At 36.7% G+C, this 23,547-nt stretch overlaps 1 protein-coding gene across 1 annotated transcript in view; it reads left to right on the top strand.

The window, feature by feature from the left end:
• SLC26A7 (solute carrier family 26 member 7) overlaps window positions 1-23,260 on the top strand; it is a 66,826-nt gene extending 43,566 nt beyond the window's left edge. The window contains exons 10-18 of the mRNA XM_010404993.3: window positions 140-235; window positions 7,093-7,199; window positions 9,312-9,378; window positions 13,081-13,197; window positions 14,940-14,988; window positions 17,640-17,740; window positions 20,010-20,064; window positions 20,149-20,252; window positions 22,239-23,260. Of these exons, the coding sequence (XP_010403295.1) occupies window positions 140-235; window positions 7,093-7,199; window positions 9,312-9,378; window positions 13,081-13,197; window positions 14,940-14,988; window positions 17,640-17,740; window positions 20,010-20,064; window positions 20,149-20,252; window positions 22,239-22,274 (732 nt within the window). The 3' untranslated portion in view covers window positions 22,275-23,260. The remainder of the gene's footprint in view (window positions 1-139; window positions 236-7,092; window positions 7,200-9,311; window positions 9,379-13,080; window positions 13,198-14,939; window positions 14,989-17,639; window positions 17,741-20,009; window positions 20,065-20,148; window positions 20,253-22,238) is intronic.
• The last annotated feature ends 287 nt before the right edge of the window (window positions 23,261-23,547 follow it).

Genomic DNA, 23,547 nt, shown 5'->3' on the forward strand with positions numbered 1-23,547 from the left:
TGTGCTTATGTCATTTTCTAAACACCTACCAGTTTTTCTACAATTTAATTATGATATCGACTGCTAAATTAAAGAAAAAGTAGAAAAATTGTTTTCACTAGCAATTCTGCAAATGGCTTTTGTTTTTATGTCTTTGCAGTGTGTGTTAGCAAGCATTATAGTTGTGGGCTTGAAGGGGATGCTAATGCAGTTCCGTGACTTAAAAAAATATTGGAAAGTGGATAAAATAGACTGGGTAAGTAAAACTTAATCTAAGGAGGTTTTCCTGAGACTGTTTGGCAAACACCTGTTAGCTAAACTTTAATAGTTCTGTGGCCCTAGAAGAGACAAGTGCAAGGTATTTAGTAGTACTTTTTGCACACTATCAGCTCAGAAGAACAGCATCTGTAATATCACTTGTATTAAAAAAATGACATTTTAGTAAATGATAAAGAATCAAACCTAATGCTACAGATGTGTATACAGACAGATCAACTTAATGTCAGCAAATACGTGTCTAATTTTTATGTCTTCTCTATCTGTTTAACATACTTTTGCTACTGTAGCATTATTGAACAGATTTTGGTATCTTCATCCTCTGGGAATACGGAATGACCATACAGGTCAAACAGAACTGGAAAAATAGTGATGCAGAAATATGCATATTGAGGGGTGCTGTAGGTAAATTGCCTTAACTCTTTCAGATTTTGCAAGCAGAATATCTACTGTCTGAACACAGTGAAAGATTCTGCTCTATGAGAGGAGGAGTACATCAGAAAGACAAGATAGGTGAAAAGAGATATAGTATGAAAATCTAGTTTAATGCAAAATCTAAATAGTCTGAGAGATTTTGCACAGAACGCCTAGCAAATTAAAGATGAATCCATATGTAAGGACACTCCTGGATTTCTCTTCTGTGGGAGATTTTGGATGTAATGGCCAATTAGTGGAACCAAAATTTCTATGCACTTACATAAATACATACATGCTGACGTCCTATATGTTTGAGTTAACAGTACTCAGAAAAGTATTTTGGCCATATAGGCCTTTTCTGTGGTGGGATATACAAGTAATTGGCGTTAATAATGAACTTTGTTGACTTCACCAGTGACTTAGTATTCTACAGCAGTAATGGTTAAGTCTAGACTGAATAAAAATTTTTTTAATAGAGTACTGGATTAAGTATGGGCAACAGAGCTGAGTAAACAACACCAAGTTTGACTGTGAGATTTTTTGCACTTAGTTGCAGAAAACTAGAGGTGCAAAAAACTTGGTTTTAAGGGTTTCTTTTGTATTATCCAGAAAAAAAGCTCTATCTTTCATTAAATCTTTTCTTCCTCAAGCAGTAAAATTCTGAAAATATTTTCTGTCTCTTGTATTGTATTTGATCTTCAGCTTAACCCATAATGTCAGTGACAGAACTGGTGGATGATGCAGATCAAGAATTATTCTGGGAACAATGGACTTAAAATGTTGATAGTTATGGCAGAGAGATATATCTTCTCCATCAGTTCATTGAGATAATAAGTCATTATGTTTTCCAGCAGGATATTCTGGAATCTCACTAGATTTGACACATCTTCACAGATAGACTAGCCTGATTGATTTTCGCTTTTCTGGTTTTGGCAGAAAAGGTTGTGTGAGTGGTTCGTTACTACATCTCTGACATCTGTCATCATTTCTAGGAGAGGTTATAGAATGGGGGAGTTTGCTGGGTTCATCTTTCTGACTAAACATGCTCGAGCAATGATTTATCTTCAAGTAGTTTTACCATCAGTCCTTAGCTTGACAGGATAAATCATCTTGCTCAAAATAGCATAGTTTAAAGTAAGCCTATAAACATTGATCTTGCATTGCTGCCTGCTATGAGGATCTCCACCAAGGCCAGTGATTTGTGTAACTACACTGGTGTTATTTTGGCCTGAAAAGATTCACCCCAGAAATTGACAGAACACTGGAAATGAATCATTCCATCACCCAGGTTATCCAAAGTGTTTTGAAGATATAAACCCTAACAAAACATTTGGAAATAATTAGCAGTTGTCCTTTCTGGAACTGATTCTTTGAAGGGTGTGTGTCATGTAGCATTGAAGTCAGGTTTGTTTTGCTTATAAGTCTGGCAAATGATAGCGCATGGAAACAGAGTATTATGGAGTTTGTTACCTTGCTCCTTCTTTAAGCATCTCATTAAACACAAGTGGTATGAATAATATTTATTTGTTGATTAGTTCTTTATAAACATAATCCTTTTACATGTGGAAGGTAAGATAATGTTCAGGAGTTGGACTTGAGGATCTTCATTGCTTCATTCTATCACAGGATATTCTGGGTTTCTATGAAATCTCTTCTTTCAGCAATGGGTGGCTTTTTCTTTCAGATTTACATCCTGCCTCTCAAATGACATTCGACTGCTTTTTAGCTACTACCCCACTGTCCTTATTCCAGAGATCTCTTTCCTGCTGTTCATAGCATCCATATGAACTTCAAATGTCTCCTGCTTCACTTAAGATCTTCTGTCAGTCCCTACACCTTGGTTGGAGGACTTCAACAATCTCAGATTAATAATTGCACTATTCCACTATATATGTTATATGCATAACTGAGAGTGATTTGTCTTATTTTTTTCCCTCTTTTTCTGGGAACTGCCAGAAAGCTAATCTGGCATTAGTCTGTAAATATATCCCATTTGTCACGTCTTCAGGTCAAAATTTGATTTCCTTGTCCTTTCTATAAGCCTAATTTCTTATGCAGGCCCACTTGACTAATTTGCCGTTTTTATTCTCCAGCTTGACAGTGCACTTTCCTAGTATCACTAAAAAGGCCAGTGAAGCTCTTGTTAACTCTTGATTTTAAGGCTCAGCATCACAGATAAACTGCCTTTTAAGACAGATAAAACTACTGCCTGGCAATGGACTGCTGAAGAAAAATGTTCTCTTTGCTGTTAACAGTTGGACTTGAAAGTAAGATGGAGGAAAAGTATTTCAGAAAGTGATGTTCTAAGTGAAACATTATAATAAAATAAGGATCATTTTCATGAGTTAATTATATAGCAGGGATTTGGGAAGTCCAGCAATGGAATACTTTGGCATTTAAAGAGAAAAAAATGTTTTAAAGTTGCACATATGTCTTGACCAGAAAATTACCACAGCTGAGACAAAGCCAGGTTGCATGCCTGACTTGTAAGGCAGGAAGAATGGCAAGAATTTGTGGTAAAAATTACACATTCCCAACATGGCATTGGGATGACAGGTAGTTATGGATGCATGAATTGTAATTGTATGTACATATATTAATATTAAAGGATGTAAGGAATTTTACTAATTCAGTGATTAAAGTAGATCCAAGAATGAGGGTCTCATTTTTGACCAGTATCCTCCAGGATCTTGCCATTGCTAATTTCTGAGACATGCATAAAACACCCTGCCAATCTATTTTGTCAAAATATTTAGAGGAGAGGGCCTGGAAACGGTCTTCCTTGAAAATTTTGGAGCTCATTAGTGCAATTTCTTGGGGTTTTTTAGAACTTCTTCACATATTATCCTCAGGAGGAAGATGGCCTTTTAAATTTGTTCATCACACATGGGTCCTGAATCATGAGAGGGCTCTGAGAGCTCTCAGGGCTCTGCTATAAAGACAATTTTCTATGAAGTAGGAAACCATCTCTTCTGTGAGAATAATTTTACATCAATGCCTCTAGCTTACGACATCCTAGGGAGATTTTCTATTCTTCCTGCATTAGTGAATATGCTACTATGAGTTATATTACTTGTGCTACAGTTGATCTCAGTGGGGTGGGAAGGAATTTGCAAATGCTTAATCCATTGAAAGTATGATTACCATATAAATTATTTTTAAAGAGTAATATTTGTATCAGTCCCTCTGTTTCCAGGGCTGTTTGCAAACAAATACTGTCTCAACCATTGTGGATGGAATGCCTGTGAAAAATTATATTAAAGAACTACCATACCACTTTATTATCATAGGATCATTTAGGTTGGAAAAGACCTTTAAAGACCACCTAGTCCAACTGTTAACCCAACACTGCCAAGTCTACCCCTAAACCATGTCCCTAAGTGCATTAAGCAGTTCCTGCTCTATGGCTGTGGTGGTCTTCACTTGAATCCAAGTTTTGATGAAGGGTGTGCTGTGGATGAATGCACACATTAGTCATTTGTTTGCAGAAGGATGTGGGAGCATGGCCGTGTCACTCAGTCCTTAGAGCCAGAACCAGGATTCCAGCATCTTCCCTGCTGAGAAAGCTCCTGAATAAGCAGGCTTTAATGGGATTCTCCTTCTGGCTACATGGTGGTGGCTGCAGCATGGGCCTCTATCTGAGCAACTCATCACAGCCTCGCATTACAGATAGTGCAGAACTGGTCAGTTGAGTCATGTTCATCTCTTCCTCCATTAAGCAACACCATAATCAGGTAGGAGTTAGATGAACTGCGCCTTGAATTTTCTTCATCCTCATAACCAAATCCATTTATTATGGTTGGAAATCAGACAGCTGTGTTGCAGATAGTTAAGTGCAAGGAACCCTACCCATTCAGGTGATAGCTGATCATATCCTCAGTTTGCAAAGAAAAAGGGAAGTGCGTAATCTGGTTTCAAACTCATACAGAAACATTTCTTATCACCATACCTTAGCATTGTTAGCCCTAGGTTCAGAAAGTATTCTGCAATTTATTTATATGCTTTTTCCTACCAAGTGCCAGTTTTAGACTGTCATCAATGGTGGATGATTAGACCCTATGGAATGGAAAGTCTAAATGGAGGCAGCTGCTGTACACAGTCATTGTACCTCTCAGTGCTTCTGATACTTTCTAATATATACAGCAGTTGACATAAATCCATTTCTTCTGCTTGTTTCTTTTCTCCCTCTTTAGAGTTTTTCTCCAAATTAGTACAGTACAAGGATACTTAGAAGGTGGATTTTTTTTTATTTTTGAAATTAACATGTGCCTATAATATATTATTGCTAAGATTTGAAGAATGATTAGATTCTATCTGTTGTGGAGTATGCAGTAACCCTCTTGAAGTAAATTGCCAAGGAAAACTTTGGTATTTTTATGACTTCTTTATTGAACTTTGCAATAACCCATGAATTTAAAAAAAAAAAAAGTCTATCAGATCAACATAACTTCTTTCTACAGGTTTGGTGCTACCCTAATTAAAGAAGTACTGACTCCAGGCCAATACAAAGCACTGAAAAGGTGATTGACTAATGAGCATATGATTGTTTTGGCTCAGGCTCTACAACAATGGCAGTCTCTGATTACAGTTAAGATGTAAGATACTAGACTGCTGGAGAGGCACTTAACTAGCTTTCTCAGTACTCAGCAGTACTTAAACATTTCTGGCTTTGATTCTTCCTATGCAGACTTTGTATTGGGGTTTTATGCTTTCTGTTTTTTTCTGACACATAAGAATTTTGCAGGTCTGCAGCAGTGATTTAGTTAGATGTGATGAGGTTCAGGTCTGCAGCTTAACTGGATTGCACTGAAGTGGATTCAGGTGTTGTCAAGGGTTCAGTCTTATTAAGATAGGCTAATTCTTGATCTCTCAGGTTTTTAGTAGTTTTGTTAGCTTTTCCATGTCCAGGTGAGTTTCTTTATAAATGTATATTGGATTTATAAATCTTAGCATTACTTTCTTATTCATGAATCAGAACTCAATATCTGTTGCTCATATTGGTAGTCTTTGCAAATATATGCACAACAATTTGTGTAAGATGTCATGTTAAAATACAACTGGCGATTGAGGACAGTTTAAGTCTACCTGTTTGCCTAGCAGCCATCCTGTTGAAGAAATGAGAACTCTTTTGCAGTAGTTAGGAATCTTGAAGATGAAAAAGGCTTCTCGATAGACTCACATAACACTCTGTCCTCTGTGAAGCACAAGTTAGTACGGTATGACTTACATTTTATAATTCATAAAATAACAGTTCTGGGATCTGCTTGAGCACAATTCTTGTGGTTAGGCTGAAAGTATTGTCTCTGGCTTTCGTGAGTTAAGTGAAAGCATGAGAAAGGATAATCTTAATACTGATTGTGCCATTGTAATGTGATCTGTTATTCTGCAAACATGAACAAGAAGCACTGCAATTCTTGAAACAGGCACCTGTGGGGATCTGTATATCCAGAGGAGTGAAAATACTTTCCATTCTTCTTTAACACCTTTTACAGAAATATTAGATAGCAGTCCTTGCTTAAGGCTCCCTCAAGGAAAGAAATATGTACTTTATTATAACAATTGGGTTGGTATAAGAAATCAAGTAATTTGTACTTTTCTTTTAATTGTAAAATCTGCATGTCTCTTAGCTGTACACATCATTGTAGTATGGAAATAAAAGTGATCATTTCTGGTTAGAAAATGATAAAGGAAAAACTGAAATGTGAAAGTTTTTAAAAGTTTTTTTAACATTTTAAATTTCTTCTCAAAGTGACTTTAGTTTCAGATATGCTTCTGTGTATTTTTTAAACTTGTATTTAAAATGAGTCCAAAGTTTTAGTAATCAAATATTGAAAGATGGGGAAGTAATATGAAATCTTACCATTTCCACTGGAAGAAATTAATTCCCTAGTAATTTTTATTTATTATAGAGTTGTTTTAGTCAGCTGTACTCTGATAAACGCCACTTTTAATCAGCCTCCTTGCAAATTATAATTCCCACTTATATGATTAGTGGGAGAAAAGCTCTCTGTGTGTGACCTCATTAGGGCACCTCATTATGTGAAAGGAAAGGAGGATTTAAAATCTGTGCAGTGAAGAAGGTGACGAGAATTTGCAATGTGAAAAATAAAATACAGGTTTTCCAAACAACTGAATTCATTGTGAATTAAGCTGTTAGCACAAGCACAAATGCTATTTTAAGTAACCCTGGAAGGAACCTCTGTGAGCACTGGGATGAGCTGTGCCATGCTGTATGTGGCCTCCCACGGGGAGGTATTATTTTAATTGCTAATTCAATCTTCAGTATTTGCCAGTTCAAAGATCCAAATGTTCACATCTGAGAAATTATCTTAGTTTTAAAAATCTTTATTTCTGATTCATAAAGCGCACATTATTATAAAATTTAAAACTAATCACTTCTTTTTGCTCCCCTCCTTAAAGAGCATATGGGTTAGTACCTATGTGTTTACAATATGCTTTGCTGCTAATGTGGGACTGTTGTATGGCGTTGTCTGCACTATATTAATCGTGATTTTTCGCTTTCCCAGGTAAGAGACAATTCATTGAAATGTTCTACTAGCACATCATTATGTATTCTTTCTGCATATTGCTTCACAGTCAGGATAGACATACGGTATACTAAATTTAACAACTCAACTTCAGTTTTTTAGTTGCAGAAAATTGCAAGATAAGACAATTCAAAAGGAAAAGTCACATCTGTGCATTTACTGTAGACTAAGGATCTCTAAAACATTTTATAAAATGGTATTATTTTGTGATTTCTGTTATTATTACACTTCTGTATGATTCATTATGTGAAGGTAGCATAAAATCAACAGGAAGATTAATAATATTTTTTTCCATTAGATATTTATTTGCTCCTTAAGGAGAAAGTATGTCTGGGAAGCTTTAGTAACTAAGAGCCTTTATAAACCCCTAGGTACTATGTTGCACAGGAGTTGGTAGTTGACAATTGCACTGCTAATATAGATTAATGAAACATAACTGTACAGCTATTCTAATGTCTAACAAAAAGTGTAAGTTCTGTGTATCAATTAGAAAAGTCAGGATAAATAAACTAGAGCAATCAGAAATTCTTCTTTTTTTTTTTTTTAATATATTACAGTTGCTACTTTGGATCACGAGTAAAGGGAAATATAGCTGAAGTTCATGATTGATTTGTGTTACAGAAATAATTCACAGCTCACCAGTCCTGGAAATTACTTGCTGCTTGCATGCAGTTGTTTGCATGATCATTGAATCCCACTGAAATTAAGCACAATATAGACAGCTCGATTAAATGCTTGTTAAAGTTAATGGTGTTAGACATTTGTGCACAGCTCTGTTCTCACAGAATAAGTTGCAGAACCAGCATGAAAATAGTTCAAAATTTCAAGGCAGTTAAAAATGATGGGAGATAGTTTCTGCTTGAATCAATCAGTACCTTTGTGATAACATTGTGCTACTCAGCAAACTAAAATTTTGATATATTCTGGTAGTAAAACAAAAGGCAAGTTTTCATGTTGTTTTTACCCTGAGCCTGGATGTTAGAGGTTCTCCAACAGCAGAAAGGGATGGATATCTAACACAAAAGAGCCTGATCTAGTGGAGACCTCAGTCTGAACCTGCACTAATTAATGTAAATAAGACTCTTTCCAGTGATCTCTCTGCTCTTCAGTGAAGCTGCACACACTTGTCCATGCCATCTAAACGCATTGAACAAGGTAGCAGCCTTAAAACTGGTATGGCACAGATAGGGTTAACAAGATAACCTGTAGTAAGCCATACAGTCATGAGCAAAAGCGCTAGCAGGAGTGAAGCAAGGAAAATACCATGGATTATTTATTGTAAAATTTCTGTTCAGATGACAGACCATTGGATGTGGTAAATATTATGTATCAGAATGTATTAAAACCAGCAGCAGCCACAGCTCCATTTATGCAAAGATGAGAGAACAGCTGATATTTGAAAGGCTTGTTTATCTGGCCCCAATACCTGCAAATACTCCTTGTATATTGGTGCATCTGTCTCGCAGGCTAGCTAGTTTCACAGTCTTCTGCAGTTAAATGTGTTCCTGCAAAGGATGTATTGAATCAGAAGATCCTACGCTGAGCGCCCTTTCCAAGGCAACTTTCTCTTTTCACTGTGTAGAGAGCACAGGAATACTGGCCCTTTCCAGTAAGTCCCCCATTTTGATGGCTAGAGTGCAATGTTCTGCTTCTTAAAGATGTGTCCATTTCAATGACAAATAAAATATCTTTATTTTTCATGACCCACAGCTATTCTACATATTTATTTTCCCTTTCATTACAATATGATTTTGCAGTTAAAAAATATTAAACTTCTTAACTTTTGAAGCTATAGGTTATATATGAGCTACCTTGACTTGAAAATAGCTCTCTTGCCAGCTAATGAAAATTAAGATTTTCTTCACCAGAGAATTTCATTATTCATATTTTCAAAATGATATAATTCTAAAATTTTTACTCTTTAAGTGGATGGTTATCAGAAAAGATAAGGTCTGTAATCACAAAAATATGCAGATTGCTTTGTCAGACCTTTAAACTGCTATGCTGTAGTTTGGGGTGTGTGTCTTTTTGTTTCTGTTCAAGGCTTCTAATGATTTACTGTACAGATTTTTCTCTATGTATTGATTACAGAGCAAAGACACTCAATTTGAAAAATATGAAAGAGGTGGAATATAAATACAAGGCAGAAGATAATAGTGTAAGTTAATTTTTTTTAACCTTTTTTGTGTGTGTGTGTTTCACTAATTCAGATTTGTTTGCTTTCTCTAGTTAGTTACCAGATTGTAATCAGGGAATCAAGGGAATGTGTTTATGATATGACCACTTGAAATCTAAAGCCAGTATAATATAATAAAAACAAAACTAGTTGCCCATCAGAAACTGGAATATTTTCAAGGTTCTGCTGCTTGTCTGCAAAGTGAAGTTAGGCAAGTCCGCTTAGATTTATCCACCTTAGTTTATTTGTCATTTTTAGTTACGAATTGCTCTTTCTAAAAGTTTCCTAATTCCTAAATTTAAGGAAATATCTTGCCAGGAATGGCAAGGGCAATCTGAGCAGACAATAGCAGTCTCCATATTCTTATCATATTTCCTAAAAGTCCTCTGGTATTCTCATCATCCCCAATCTCTTTTCTGAGACCATTTCTGCCACCAACCCCTCCTGACCAGACTGTTTCAGAGGACACCATATGGCTGGGCAAAGAGGGGCAGCACCACAAAGTTGTCACAGACTGCTTCACACATCTCATCACCCTTTGCACATGAAAAATGGATGGAAGAATCTCTCCCAAAGACTGTGCCTTTAAAATTTGGCTTCTTACAAACCTAAAGCAACCACGCAGATTCTTTTGGTTGTTTTCATTGCAATTATCATCAAAGTTGCTTTTGCTAAGGTCTATGGCAAGAAGAGAAGGGTAATGACCCACAGAGGTGAACTCCCACCTCCAAGATGAAATGGTAGGTCAGCAGCCAAGAGAGAAGTAGAACCATGTGTCCTTTGAGCACAGAGCCCCATCACTGGGACATCCTGCCTTCTCCACCGTGGCAGTTTCTCTTACGTCCTTTTTCCTTTCCTAGCGCTTATGAAAGATCTTATGTATCAGTAAGCCACATGCTCAGCAGTTATTGCTTCACCATTAAGCAGCTCTTCTTTAAGGAATTTATTATTTCTGGCAAATGTCTTCCATCAGAGCTAACTTGGGCTCAAAATCTGAACTTCCAAGGGCTCAAGGGCATTTACTGTTTTGGCATGCTGAGCAATGTTGGAATGTGAAAGGTACATAAGAATGGGGAGGACTCTGAAATGTGAATTAAAAACACTGTTGTTGAGGCTGGCCCAGCTGTCAATTATTATATCACTTTTCATTCTTAATAAAAATGTTGGAGTAACTTTGTCAGAGATGGGTAACCAAAATTTGATTTGCCTGCTATTTTTCATATCGGTTCATATCATGAAGCACTTTGTAAAAATGCCTATACATTTTTTTTTTTTTTAAGCTATCTGCTCCCCTGCTATTTTTTTCCCCCTTATTCAGTAAGATTAACGCCAGTAACCTAGTAATAACAAACTAGTGTCTGCAGACAGTGGGGAAAATAACATTATGTTAGAGAAGAAAATTGCTCAAGAGCTTATTACACAAAACAAAGAAGGAAAATATGCCTTTAATTGAATTTAGTCACTGGGTTGCAGCAGGCATTTAGGGTAATTTTTAATGTATGAATGTTAGACTGGTCCAAGTTTCCCTGGTAAGTAACAGATTAGACATAAACAACAGGACATTTAAACATGAAAATATGCAAGCTTAATGATCTACCCTGCCATTAAGGTCTGTGAATTTATAGGGGTTATTTCATCAATAAGAGAAAAGACACTTTAATGTGGAAAAAAAAATCAAAGGGTGTTTAGAAGCTTATGTGAAACACATTTCATCCCAGGCATTCACTGGCACTGAACTCGTACCCAAGCAGAGCCAGTGCTGTGCTGAGTGTGCAGGGCAATCGCCTGGGGCCTTCTAAGTGTTGGCAGGGACTGACACGTGAGATAAATTTCCTACTTTCTTTGCAAGGACTCAACAAAGAGGAAGTTCATTTTTCTCTGAGCAGTTCTTGTTAACAAAGAATCAAACCAGACCCAGGAATAACTGGCTGGTCAATTTTAGGCACAATTGGCCTTGTCCATTCTGGATGAAAAAATTATACCTAAGACTGCTATCTGTTTGATCTGGCCTTATGGTTTGACCCTTTCAAGTTCTGTACCTTGTACTTTTGGAAGCTTGATCATCACTGGATTTGATCTTTGCACATCAGTCTTCCTTTTTTTTCTTAGTTTTTATCTTCTACTTTGCCAGTGCTGCTATGGCACTGGTGTCCACTTGTCTCCACACCAAGCTGTGTATAACATAGTTTTTATGGGAATTTGTGGGATGTCAGAGTATTTCTCTGTTCAAGCATATACTGTCCTCTGTTTTGCCCTTTAGAGCTTTATTCCATATAAACAGAGACATTTTAACAGCCAGTTGAGCTTTGCCACTTGTCTGACTGGCATGTCAGTGATGTGGTATTTACCACAATCACACTCATAGGTAAATTGCGCAAAGTCTCTATGCGTACTCTGGGGTTCTTTGCCTCAGTTTGGGATGTTTGAAATGTTTCCTTTATTTGATGGTCACTGTGGTGGTGTCTGATAGGTCATCTCATTCCCAGAAGTCTGAACAGCAGTCTACAATAAGGAGATAGTTTAGGTGGTTTGTGGTGAAGATTTCCATTCTTGTTTTGCTTGAAAGTCTGTTGGGAAAACTGCATATCTTCAATGCAATCCCAAGCAATACTACTTAAAAAATGGTCTGTGCCAGCTCCACTTACTTGTGTTTGACTGTGACCTTGTTACACGACTTTTGTTAGGAAGAAGAGAGACTTTTTTTGACCTATTTTCTCTTGCAAATTCTTGATTTTTACTTCCATTGTCACACAACCTGTGGAAAATTGGGAGTTCAGTAGAATTACCTTAATTCTACCTCCTACAAAACCAGGATTTAAGCATGTCTTCCTGCTGTCTAATATATTTATATATAAATACTAATTTTCTTACTGGCTTTTGAAGGTGTTTTATAAGTACACCTTGAGAGTGAGAGAAACAGCCCTTGTTTTGAGCAAAATGTCTCCCACTTGTACCTGGGGGTTTCTGGACATTATCTGGTGTCCTTTCAAAATTGTTCTGCTGTGTAGCACTTGTGTTTTGAGCTACACAGTCTGACTGAAGGTACTGGTAAGCTGCTTGTAGCTTATTCAGTGAAATGCAGAGACAGGATCAAGGGCAACTGATAGTTCTCATGTAGATTATTGTGTTGGTTGCAGATATTTGCTGGTAAAGCTTTAAATGTGTCACTCAAGGTTGATCTGGATCCACCAAGTATTTTCATAGAGAACTATCTGTACTAAGGTCATCTTCAGATGACCAAGATGAATATTGCCAGCTTTCCCCAAATCACCTGTAGTGTTTGCCCTAAATCCTTGTGTACTTTTTTCAAGACGTGTTTGTCTAATAAAATATACTACCTGTCTGCAAATGTTACCTTGTCTATGCTTGAGGATCGCATCAACTGAAATAGTGCTATTATAATTGTTAGCTCATAGTTCTTAGTATTATGCTTTATAACATGCATGCTTTTTCTCATGCTAACTAAAATGATAGAAAATTTTCATTATATATTACTTATATTTCCATTCTTAATTTATGTGGGAAGACTGATCAATAGAATTATCTGTTAAATTAGTCTCACAATCCAAAGCTCCTCCTGGGTTAATTTACAGGTATTTTTAGGCTTTTTAGAGAAATTAGTCTGGGGTTTGGTCTCCAAATCCAAGATGACCTTTTCATCATTATGTTTATTTCATTCCACAGGAATCATTAAAACAGGTAAAAATAGTTTCAGTCAACAGCCCGTTAGTCTTTTTGAATGCCAGAAAATTTCATGCTGACCTGTTAAAGATAATCCAGAAGGATGGCATGAGCAGCCAGGTATGTGATATTGTAAATGAGGTGGCATGTGCTTTATGCTTCAGTAATCACCATGATTGGGTTGAAGATCGTGTTTGCTCTCCTTGCATTTCTTAGAGAATGCAATCAGATACTGTAACAAGTATAAAAAAGTAACATTAGAAATGATTCATTTAGAATAAAGCTAATCCTAATCTTAATCAGATTCAATATGGACTATTCTCATATTACTACTTGAAAACAGTATCTCTACTATTTCTGCTTGTGATCCTGTAAGATACATCAAAGCACTGACCCAAAACTCCAAAATTTCTGCAAGAACTTACATAACCTCAGCTAATGTAAGACTGGGATTTAGACAATGAGTAGCTTTCATATTTCAACAAATATGCTTGAATAAAATGTGATTTTCTTTTTTTCTGAAAATAAGGCCATGAGAGATGGACGCTTCATTTTGAACTATAAGTAATTTTGGGAGAATTAGGAAGAAAGTGGCTATGTTTTTTTTTCAAAAGTACTGTTTCTTTTTCCTCTTTTGCACTGATTGTATTAGAAAAATAAACAGCATACAAATTACATATAACACGTTTTTGGAGAATATTCCCATAAACATAGTATTTTCCAAGTTTATCGGCACATAACTACTGCAACTTCCTGCAACACTTCCTAAAAGGCAAAAAATAAATTATCATTTTTCTTTCAGTACCGTGAAGACATTCCAATACTATACAATGCTTACTGTAGACAATTTCATCCAGTTTGGCAAACTGGGCTGAGAAAATCACAGCCATGCCTTAGATGGGTTGTTAAGACAGCAACATGTGTCTACTACCTCTGCTGTCCCTTGACAAAGAGTTGTGCTAGCCATATGCACGTGGATGGGTGGAAATTCAGCTCAGAAAATGTGATGCTTTTTTCCCTTGGTTTTGCTAGGCTGACTGATTTGGATTAGTATGATAAAAAACCTCCAAACAGAGAGAAATTACTTAGGATTTGCATGGAATTAATTAGAGTCAATTCAAGAAGTTAATTTAATAAGTTAATTTATACATTACTTATAAGGGAGATTTTATCCTTTGTCTCTTCTGTAAGGTACTCAGCAGTACAGCTGCCTGAAATACTGTGCTTCTTTTTAAATTTTTCTTTTGTTTAATAAATGTCTTTCTGTAGCACATAATGGGTGTGAAAAAAATGCAGTTTCATTTTTTTTTTCTGTGCTTTGTTTCTGGTTTTAATTCATGTTTCTACTGAGAACTTGCATGTTGAAATAATTATTATAAAAATTCTCCAGATAAATGTAATTTTTAAATAAATTTACACGTCAAAAATGTTCTTACTAAAATATTAGTGTAGCAGATGAGATTGCAGCAAGTAGAAAATTAATCAAAAGTTAATCTTATAAAATCACTGCCTAGAATTTTTCTTTTCAAGAACATCTCTCCCATCTTTTGACCACTTCTTAACCACAAAAGCACTGTATCCAAAATATGCTTTCTAGTGAATCCAAACATGACAGAGGTTGCGTCATGTTTGAAATGAAGTGCAAAATATCAGTTTGAGAGGGTGCCTCTGTATTCTTCTAAAGTTATACCAGAAAATATTATACATCCAACAGGCTGTTGCATAGCACATGATTTTGGAGAGAATGAGTTAACTTTGATACTGAGAAACAGAATTCTTATGTATTGCATTGATTTTCTCTTGTTACTGTGCAATGGGCTAGTTTTCCTTGGTATGTAAATCATTTGTTGCTTTTATTTCAGTGTGAGCAGAACACATTGCTCTGTTCATTTTCCAATGGAAGTTGTCATGGTGAGTTTATATCTACAAATCATATTAAAACCAAAATGGATGTAAGTGTGCAAAAAACGGCTCCACATTTTTCTATATATTTCTAGGTGCACACAAGTTTTATGGAAACAAATATTTTCAGTTAGACCAAACATTCAATGAAGCATTAATGCTAAACTATCTTAAACTATGTTAACCTTGGCCTAACAAGTCCTGGTTTTCATTCTGTTTTAGACTGACATTTTAAGATTTCAAAAGCAGGGAACCCCACAAAAAATGTCTTTTCTACAGGAGTGGAAGGTTCGTGGACGCCTTATGGCCCATCACAGGGGGGTTGGAACTAGATGGTCTTTAAGGTCCCTTCCAACACAAACCATTTGCTGATTCTGTCCCTGCTTGTTGCACTGGAATGACGGTGTGTGTAAAGAGACATGTACGTAGTGGGGGAAACACTTCCCGTGTTGTTGCCTGGACTCATCCTCAGACCAGGCTGAAGAGACTGTTTTGCTAAGCTCTGGTCTTGGGTATTTTTGGCGTTCACAATTAGTATGAAAAAGTAAAAGTAAGATTAGAATCATGCCAAATCTTTGTGATCTTTAAAGCCACATAAGACAAAACCTCAGAAAATGCCAACTCAATTTTCAGTGATGCCATAACCACCAATATTATACAGTATATCAATACAACATATAATAAAAAACCCTAGAGGTTTTTTTTTTCAATTAAGGTGGGTAACTCCACTCTTTTCACATTTTGTAACATTTAAACGAAATCAGAGCGCATACATTCCCATGGGAGAGCTGCAGCAACCTTTTGCAGTAGACACTTTATACTGATGACTTCATTGTGGCTAGAATTAAAACAGTGTTTATTTAAAACACTTATAAGCATTAAGGCCACAGTAGAAAATCTGATTTGGAGGTTGTTGTCTGATTGTTCGTGTTTGTTAACTAGACTCAGGACATTTTTATGAAACTACAATTTAGTTTTCTTGGGGGTGACAGAGTGCTTTGCTGTAGCATAGCAACCTATGAAAATGGCTACTGAAGATTATATTGTATTTTATTGACTATATTGTAAAATACTATGTCTGAGAAGGTCTTACCAGTACATATTTCAGTCATCTTGAAGATGAACTGGTTTCTCATATTACAAAAAGTGACAGAAGACACAAGACCTCTTTTCTGGGAGCCTAAGTCCTGCCTTGAGGACTGAAGTGCTGTTTACTTGGATCAACCAGTCTATGGTGATTCTTCATGGGGTCTTTAAAACAACAAACAGAGAGAAAAAAGAAAAATCCCTATAAAGAGAAAAGCAAAATGTGGAACTTACATTTTCAAGAAGGAGGGGAGCATGAGGACACAATCCTTAAGCCTTATGGCAGTTGTCCAGGAAAGCATGGAAATTTATGCCTTTGTCAGAATCTTTCCTTTCTCCCTTTGGGGAATACTGTCTGTATCAGCACCAAATGACACAACTGCTCTTGCTCATGCCACTGATACAAAGAGGTTGCAGGTCTTTGCCTACCCCCTCATTTAGAGGCCAGGCATCCTCTATTGCAATTCAGGATGCAGCAGGGAATTTTTACACTGAGCCTGGGAGATCACATGAACCCTTTCTGGGTTTCTATGACAGTAATTTCAGGCAGGAGATTCCCCTTAAAATTCTATGTTTTTGTTTGTATGTATCTATTCATGTGTGTTGGACAGTACAAAGAGAGTAAATGTCTGGAGATGCAAGTCCAAAAGTCTTTGGCTTTCAGACTACTGTCAGAAAGGAATTACCACCATTATAAATTTGCATAATGGGGAAATTCCAAGTCCCCTCAATAGTTTAAAATCTTTACCTCTGCTCTGCCAAAGCCATTTAGCTTAACTCGTCTTTACAATCAGAATTGCTTTCCTTCATATTTTTCTTTTCTTTTTTTTCAGTTGCATGCATTATGATAACAAACATTTGCTCAGAGAAAAATGTAAATAAGTGTGCATTATTTTCTAGTTTTTCCTTTATGAATGCCAGGGATCATTTATCTATGTGCTAGTTCAGGATGCATTTAGAGCAGAGTATGTTTCAACTAAACAAAAGATGGCCTGAGGTTGAAGAATAAGACCTTTGCAAATCTTACCAACACAATTTTCTTCTCCAGCATCAATATGTCAGAGTGTATTAAAAAATTAACCAAACAAAAACCAGCATAGTAAAACCTTAGGAAAATGAAATGCTCCACTTTACATATATGTCTTCCTTATGGGTGTGAATATTAAGTTAAGCCATAGGCAGGTGTTTAAGTACTATGGAAATCAATGTCATATCAGGACTTAAAACAAAGAGATATATTTTCTGTGTATCCCATGAAAAATCTTCCAAAGAAGCCAAGCTGACTCATTGAGAAATTCAAATTTGAAGAAACAATTGTTTAATTCTTGAGACACTATTGCTGCCTAAAACATCTCATTAGTATGTTCTGTCTGTCATCACTTCTTTCCATTGCCCTACATGTTCTTCACTTGAGCTTCTAAAATGTGGTATTTTCTTCCCTGATACCCTAGCACATAACAGTAAAAGTTTTACTGTGATAGTTTGGGCTTATTTTGTTGCACTATCATCATTCTTATACCCATTTCTTAAGTATTCTCCTTTTAATTAAAGTTTTTCATTTATCAAATGTTTAGGCGAGTCGGTGCAGTCATGTCACAGTGAGCGACGTGTTTTGATATTAGACTGCAGTGGACTGAATTTTTTTGACTACACTGGAGTCTCAGTGCTTCTTCAGGTATTCATGACAAACATTCTGTATATGTTATAATTACACATATGAGTTATTGGGGCCAACTACTAGTCACTTCACCTATATCAGTGGATAAATATTTCACCCATAGAAAATATAAGCACAGATTTGGTATTAAATTGTACTGTGTATATATATAAAATTACATTAAAATATTTCTAAATATTTTGGGTAACAGTGCAAATGTATACATCTGCATGTAATGAAGATGAGCTTCAGAACTTCTCCTTTTTTTTTTTTTTAAGTTTGTTTAGGTCATATTTGACCCTGCCGTGTCAGTTGTAGGGACACGTGTAAATTTACTGCTTTAAAGTTTCAGCTTTAATTCTGTGCTTTTATCTGTGTGTTCATCTTTTGACCTCTGGCTTAGCAGAAAGTAGATCTCCAACCTTTCTCCCATGGGCAACATATCTTGCAGACTGGGTTCAGGCATTGCAGGAGTTCCAAGATGCTCCCAGAAGACTAAACCCAGTAATCACTGGTTATTGGGGTGAATGGAACTAAATCCAGGTGGCAGCTGGCCTCACTTGGTGTTCCCCTGGGGCCAGTCCTCTTTAATATCCTTGTTGATGATTTGGACAAGGGGATTGAGTGTGTACCTTCAGTCAGTTTTCAGATGAGACCAAGCTGGGTGGGACTGTTGATCTGCTGGAGGGCAGGAAGGCTCTGCAGAGGGATCTGGACAGGCTGGATTGATGGGCTGAGGCAGACGGTAAGAAATTCAGCAAGGCAAAGTGCCAGGTCCTGCTCTTGTGTCACACCAACCCTGTGCAGTGCTACAGGCTGGGGGAAGAGTGGCTGGAAAGACATGGATAGTGGTGGACTTGGCAATGCCAAGTTAAGGCTTGGACTCGATGACCTTAAAGGTCCTTTCCAACCTAAACAATTCTATGAGTCTATGGTTCTGCATAATAAGCAGTTCTATAGAGTGGATAAATATTATGTTCAAAAGCTATTTCTTACACTTCCATCAGCTCTGGAGTTTAAAAGTTGTGTAGTGACTACAGAGTTAAGTGGGTATGGAAGGTTTGGTTTGCATAATTTTTGTGAGTAAGATAAAGGACTAGATTCAAACTTGGGTCTTAGCCCAGGTTTTTCTTGCCCTAACAATTTTCTCAATTTACCGCAGTGATTACACAGTGAAGTAAGTGTTGTCTTAAAAGAGTTTAAATTAGAACTACACATATTGGCATGGATATAATGAAAAAGAAAACTGGAAAAATAAGGTTAGTGGGAGTGACTCTTTATTAGCTATCCCTTAGAAATATAGGGCATTCAATATAGTATTAATTTTAAAAATTATGATTTCCAAAAGGTCTTAGAGACCTCCAAATTACAAATTACTTTAAAGAAGTGTTTGACAAATTTTTGAGAGGTAAGTCTGGTGTGGGCTATGAAGAGCACAGGTTGGTAGTGCAGCCTCTGGATAAATGGTTGGTCCAAAACCAAGTTGCTCAGAGAGGACCACACTCAATATGTCCTTGTTGTTACACTCCTTCCCAAAATATCATCACTGATGCCAGAGATGGATGATTTTTGAACTGAGTAAGGCTTTTGGTTTACTTTTAAAAATAGAGTATTCTGACGGGGTCCTCACTGAATCTCTTCTCTCAGAATTTTTCTACTTCATACGGATTATTTAAATTTTTTTTGATGCAGGAACTGCTTTGGATATTCCCCATTTGGCAGAAAAATGCCCTACTCTGGTTTTGGAGATATTTTCACTTTTTTTTTTTTCTTTAGCTTTCTATCTCATCAATATTTTGTCTCTGTGGAGTTGACCAGTTTCAAAGAGAGAATAAAGAACAACTTAGTTCTGAATGTAGCATGATAGTTATGGTGCTTTTTTGATAAAAGTCTCAGTTTTCTAGGTCTGATTCCTGTCTATGTGGACTGGTAGTAAGCATATGGTAAGGACATGGGAAAACACGTTGAAAAAAGAGAACTGGAAATAATACCCCTAAAAATTAGAGTAAGAAAATGCAAAATTGTTAATCACATTCAGTTTTACTTCTCAGCAGAGCTGTAAAGTACTGCGAAGAGGTGGTAGGAAATAAATGTGGCTTGGTAATGTTTGCATTATAGAAGGGCTCACTCTGGTGGCTGCTGGCAGTACAGCTGCTGCAGCAGCACTCCGGGCTCTGCCTACCTTGAATATGGGTAGGCAGGAATTTCTGTGTATTTTATTTTCTGTTGGTACTTAAAACATGGTTGGTTTTTTTTTTTTTTTAATTTCTTGTTTTCAAACATATAGATTTACGTGGACTGTAAAAACAGATACATCGATGTGTTGCTAGCACACTGCAAAGGCAAGTATCAGAGTAAAAATTTTAACATGATGGTTTATATATCCTCACTACCTTCTCAGTGTTCATGTGTTTGTTTTATTGCAGCTTCCTTGATGAAAGCAATGCAGTACGGTGGAAATCTTGAATCTGACAATCCAGTATTTTTTGAATCTATTTCTTCAGCAATTGAGGCCATTCATATTCACAGGGTAAGACTTATAAGCAGGAGTAGGTGAAGCCTGGAGGGCTTCTTGGATGCTCACAGCAATTTGTTAAAGTCTGGGAAAGTCTTATTTACCCAATGAATCCATCGTGTAGAAATCTTTTATCTGTCTGCACTCTAAAACTGGTCCTCAGCCTCAGGAATGCAGTTTTCCATTTTTTTTGCTGCTAGCACTCTCTTCCCATTACCCTGTCTCTTTTTGCATCAACTTCTTGATCTTCTATGGTAGATCCAGAGGCACTGTGTTGTGGTGCTTTAATCTGGGCTCATTCTCCACTGGAAAGATTTATGTCGTCTGGAAACACCTAACACAGTCTCTTGGTGAAACAAATTCACTCACAGCCAGCTCTGCATTACTGAAACTACACTTCTGTTTCTCAGCCTGGGGTGCTTGAAGCTGCTTCACACAGCACCGCACTGGTCTGACTGAAATGCTTCTGGATTCCCAGCAAGTTTGGTTTGAGACAGAAATCTTGTCTCTGCCCTGCACTGTAGCATGCTCTGTTGGCTCACTGGTGGAAAGAGGGGAAGAAAGAACTAGAGGGAGAAGGGAGGCTTGAGCATCTATTTACTTGCTCAATTATACTTGCATTCTTTTTTAAAAAGATTGTAAACATTTCTTCTTGAACTATGTGATCCTTTTCCACTGTCATGCCAGTGTAAGTGAGCATGCATTACAAGCAGTGTGCTTTCCTGTGGTTTTATTTATGATTCATACATGGCTAGAGTTTGGCTCAGAGCCTTCTCCAAGAGACGTTAAACTCATCATCGTCTGTGGTTTGGTTGGTTGTCTTTTTTTCTTCACTTTGTATTTTACCAATTAAATCAGAGTTGCCTATGGACAAAACCACTTTCCATTGATTTATCCAGATTAAGGTGAGTTGGCACAGCTGGTCTAGTGAATTGACCAGAAAAACATGTTCTCTTCAGAGCTTTTCAACATTTTTCATTATGTTGTCCTACAAAAAATAATTTATTGAAATGGTAACTGCAGGGCAAAAATAACGGGGTTGGCTATTGTATATTTTGTCTGGGTCTGATTAGATGAATTAGAATGATTGTTGTGTTATAAAATGTCTGCATTTTTTATTGATATTAATTAACTTTCCTAACATTCTTGTAAGATAGTTATGTACTAGCATTCCCATTTTATGGAAATGGGACATGGATAGACCAGGACAAACGTTCATAATGAAAAGCGGTACCTAAAACTCAAAGTCCACTTTTTTTAGGAACTGATTGCTTGTTTCTACCAGAGCTGCTAGGCAAATCAAACCTCTGTATAATGGCTCAGCAGTTTAGTCTGAAAGGCTTGCATGCAGTCTCAAATTTTAAACATAATTATGAACAGTGTATATATATACTGCTGATGCTTCTTCTTCAGAGTATTTGTAGTACATGCTTCAGGGATTTTTATGTGTTCATTGTGTTTAACACCTGAAGATAAGGTGGACAAGAGTGACAAGGCAGGGTGATGGCAATAGCAGCACCACACTGTACCTACCAGTCTATGTACTCCTCCTGCACCTTTTTAAGCTGCTGAGGCCAGTAGGACTTTTGAGTGTTAACATGACAGAACAGGCAGAATAGGATAGAAAAAATATGAGGAAGGGGCTGGAGACTAACAGAAAGTGATTTGTTCTGATTTACATTTCAGCTTCCCCATACAACAGTCTTTCACTGTCAGAAAGGTAGAGGCAAGAGGGCTTTGTGGTTAACTTTCATCTCTGATGCTGTTCAGAAATGCAAAGATGTTCTTATCTACATCCTCCAATGAAAATGTTGCATCATTCTCATTTTTACGTTTATAAATTGATAAGAAACTTGACTATTACTTTATGCAGTTAATAATAAATAACTTTTTGAAATATTAGTTTTTATAATGGTGGCATTTTCAAGCTTCATCTCCTAATCTTATATTATTTTCTAAGAAAACATTATAATACTTTTTTTTCTGTTTCTCTCAATTTAGAATTACAGCAAGTTCAGTGAACAGAGTGAAGTGTGATGCCCACCCATTGAGCATCACTAGTTTCATCTGCTCATATTCAAAATGAACTACATCATGCCTTCTTAACTTTTTTCTCCACTGGGTCTCATAGATGATCTTTTATATGCCATGTATATTTAGCACATTCAGTAATGACAGATCTGCCTCTCAAAAAGAAAATCTTTCAGATGCAATCACTCAGAGAATGTTCATGCAATTGCTCTACAGTGGTTTTATATAATATTTTTATATACATTTAGATAAAAATTATTAGAAAGCAGACACGAGGTATTAACTGTGTTTACCAGTTAGGTGTATTCTTTTAGATATCTTCTATTGTAACATTAGTTGGAATAAGCATTTGTAGTTTTGTGTATGGAATAGAGACATTATGAATCTTTAAAAGAGCATGCTATAATTGATACAGTATCCACAGGAAGGCATATACCAATGCATACTGTTTCTAATGGCTTTACTTACTCTCTCCTCTGTTCAGGCCAGCCATTTGCAGTAACAGCATCATATCACAGCTATCATATGCTTCCACTTTTTTTACTTTGGCTTTGTCTGCTTTTTAATGCCTGCCCAGATCAATGGGAGAACTTGCAAGTATATGCAGAGAAGGCAGATGCATGTTCACTAAGAACCCTGGATTGCTTCCCCTCTATTAGTTGTCTTCTGCTATTATGGTTTGCTACATTTTCAAAGCCACAGGTATTCTGTAGCTGAGGTAGCTGAGAGGTGATTGTAGGGACACATAAGGTGTGGGCCACATTTCAGCCACAATCCTGATGTGCAGTACTGTGTGTGAGCACACAAAGTGGGTGGAGGAATTCACAAGTTGAGTATTTGGTTTGTATTTATGAGTTTTCAGCAATCATGTTAGATTATATTATCACATCGATATCATGTTATATGGCAACATATTGAGGCCTTCCAGTACCTGAAGGGAGCCTACAAGAAACATGGAGAGAGACTATTTACAAGAGCATGTAGCGATAGGACAAGAGGGAATGGCTTCAAACTGAAAGAGCGTAGGTTTAGATTAGATATTAGAAAAAATTCTTTACTGTGACAATGGTGAGGCACTGGAACAGGTTGCTCAGAGAAGTTATGGATGCCCTAACTCCGGAATTGTTCAAGGCGAGGTTGGATGGAGCTTTTAGCAACTTGTTCTAGTGGAAGGTGTCCCTGCACACGGCAGGGTGTTGGAACCAGCTGATCTTTAAGGTCCTTTCCAACCCAGGTTATTCTACAATTCTATGTATGACTTTTTTCTCTTGCCTTTGTT

Source organism: Corvus cornix, chromosome 2 (assembly GCF_000738735.6).
Source record: "Corvus cornix cornix isolate S_Up_H32 chromosome 2, ASM73873v5, whole genome shotgun sequence".
Lineage (NCBI taxonomy): Eukaryota > Metazoa > Chordata > Aves > Passeriformes > Corvidae > Corvus > Corvus cornix.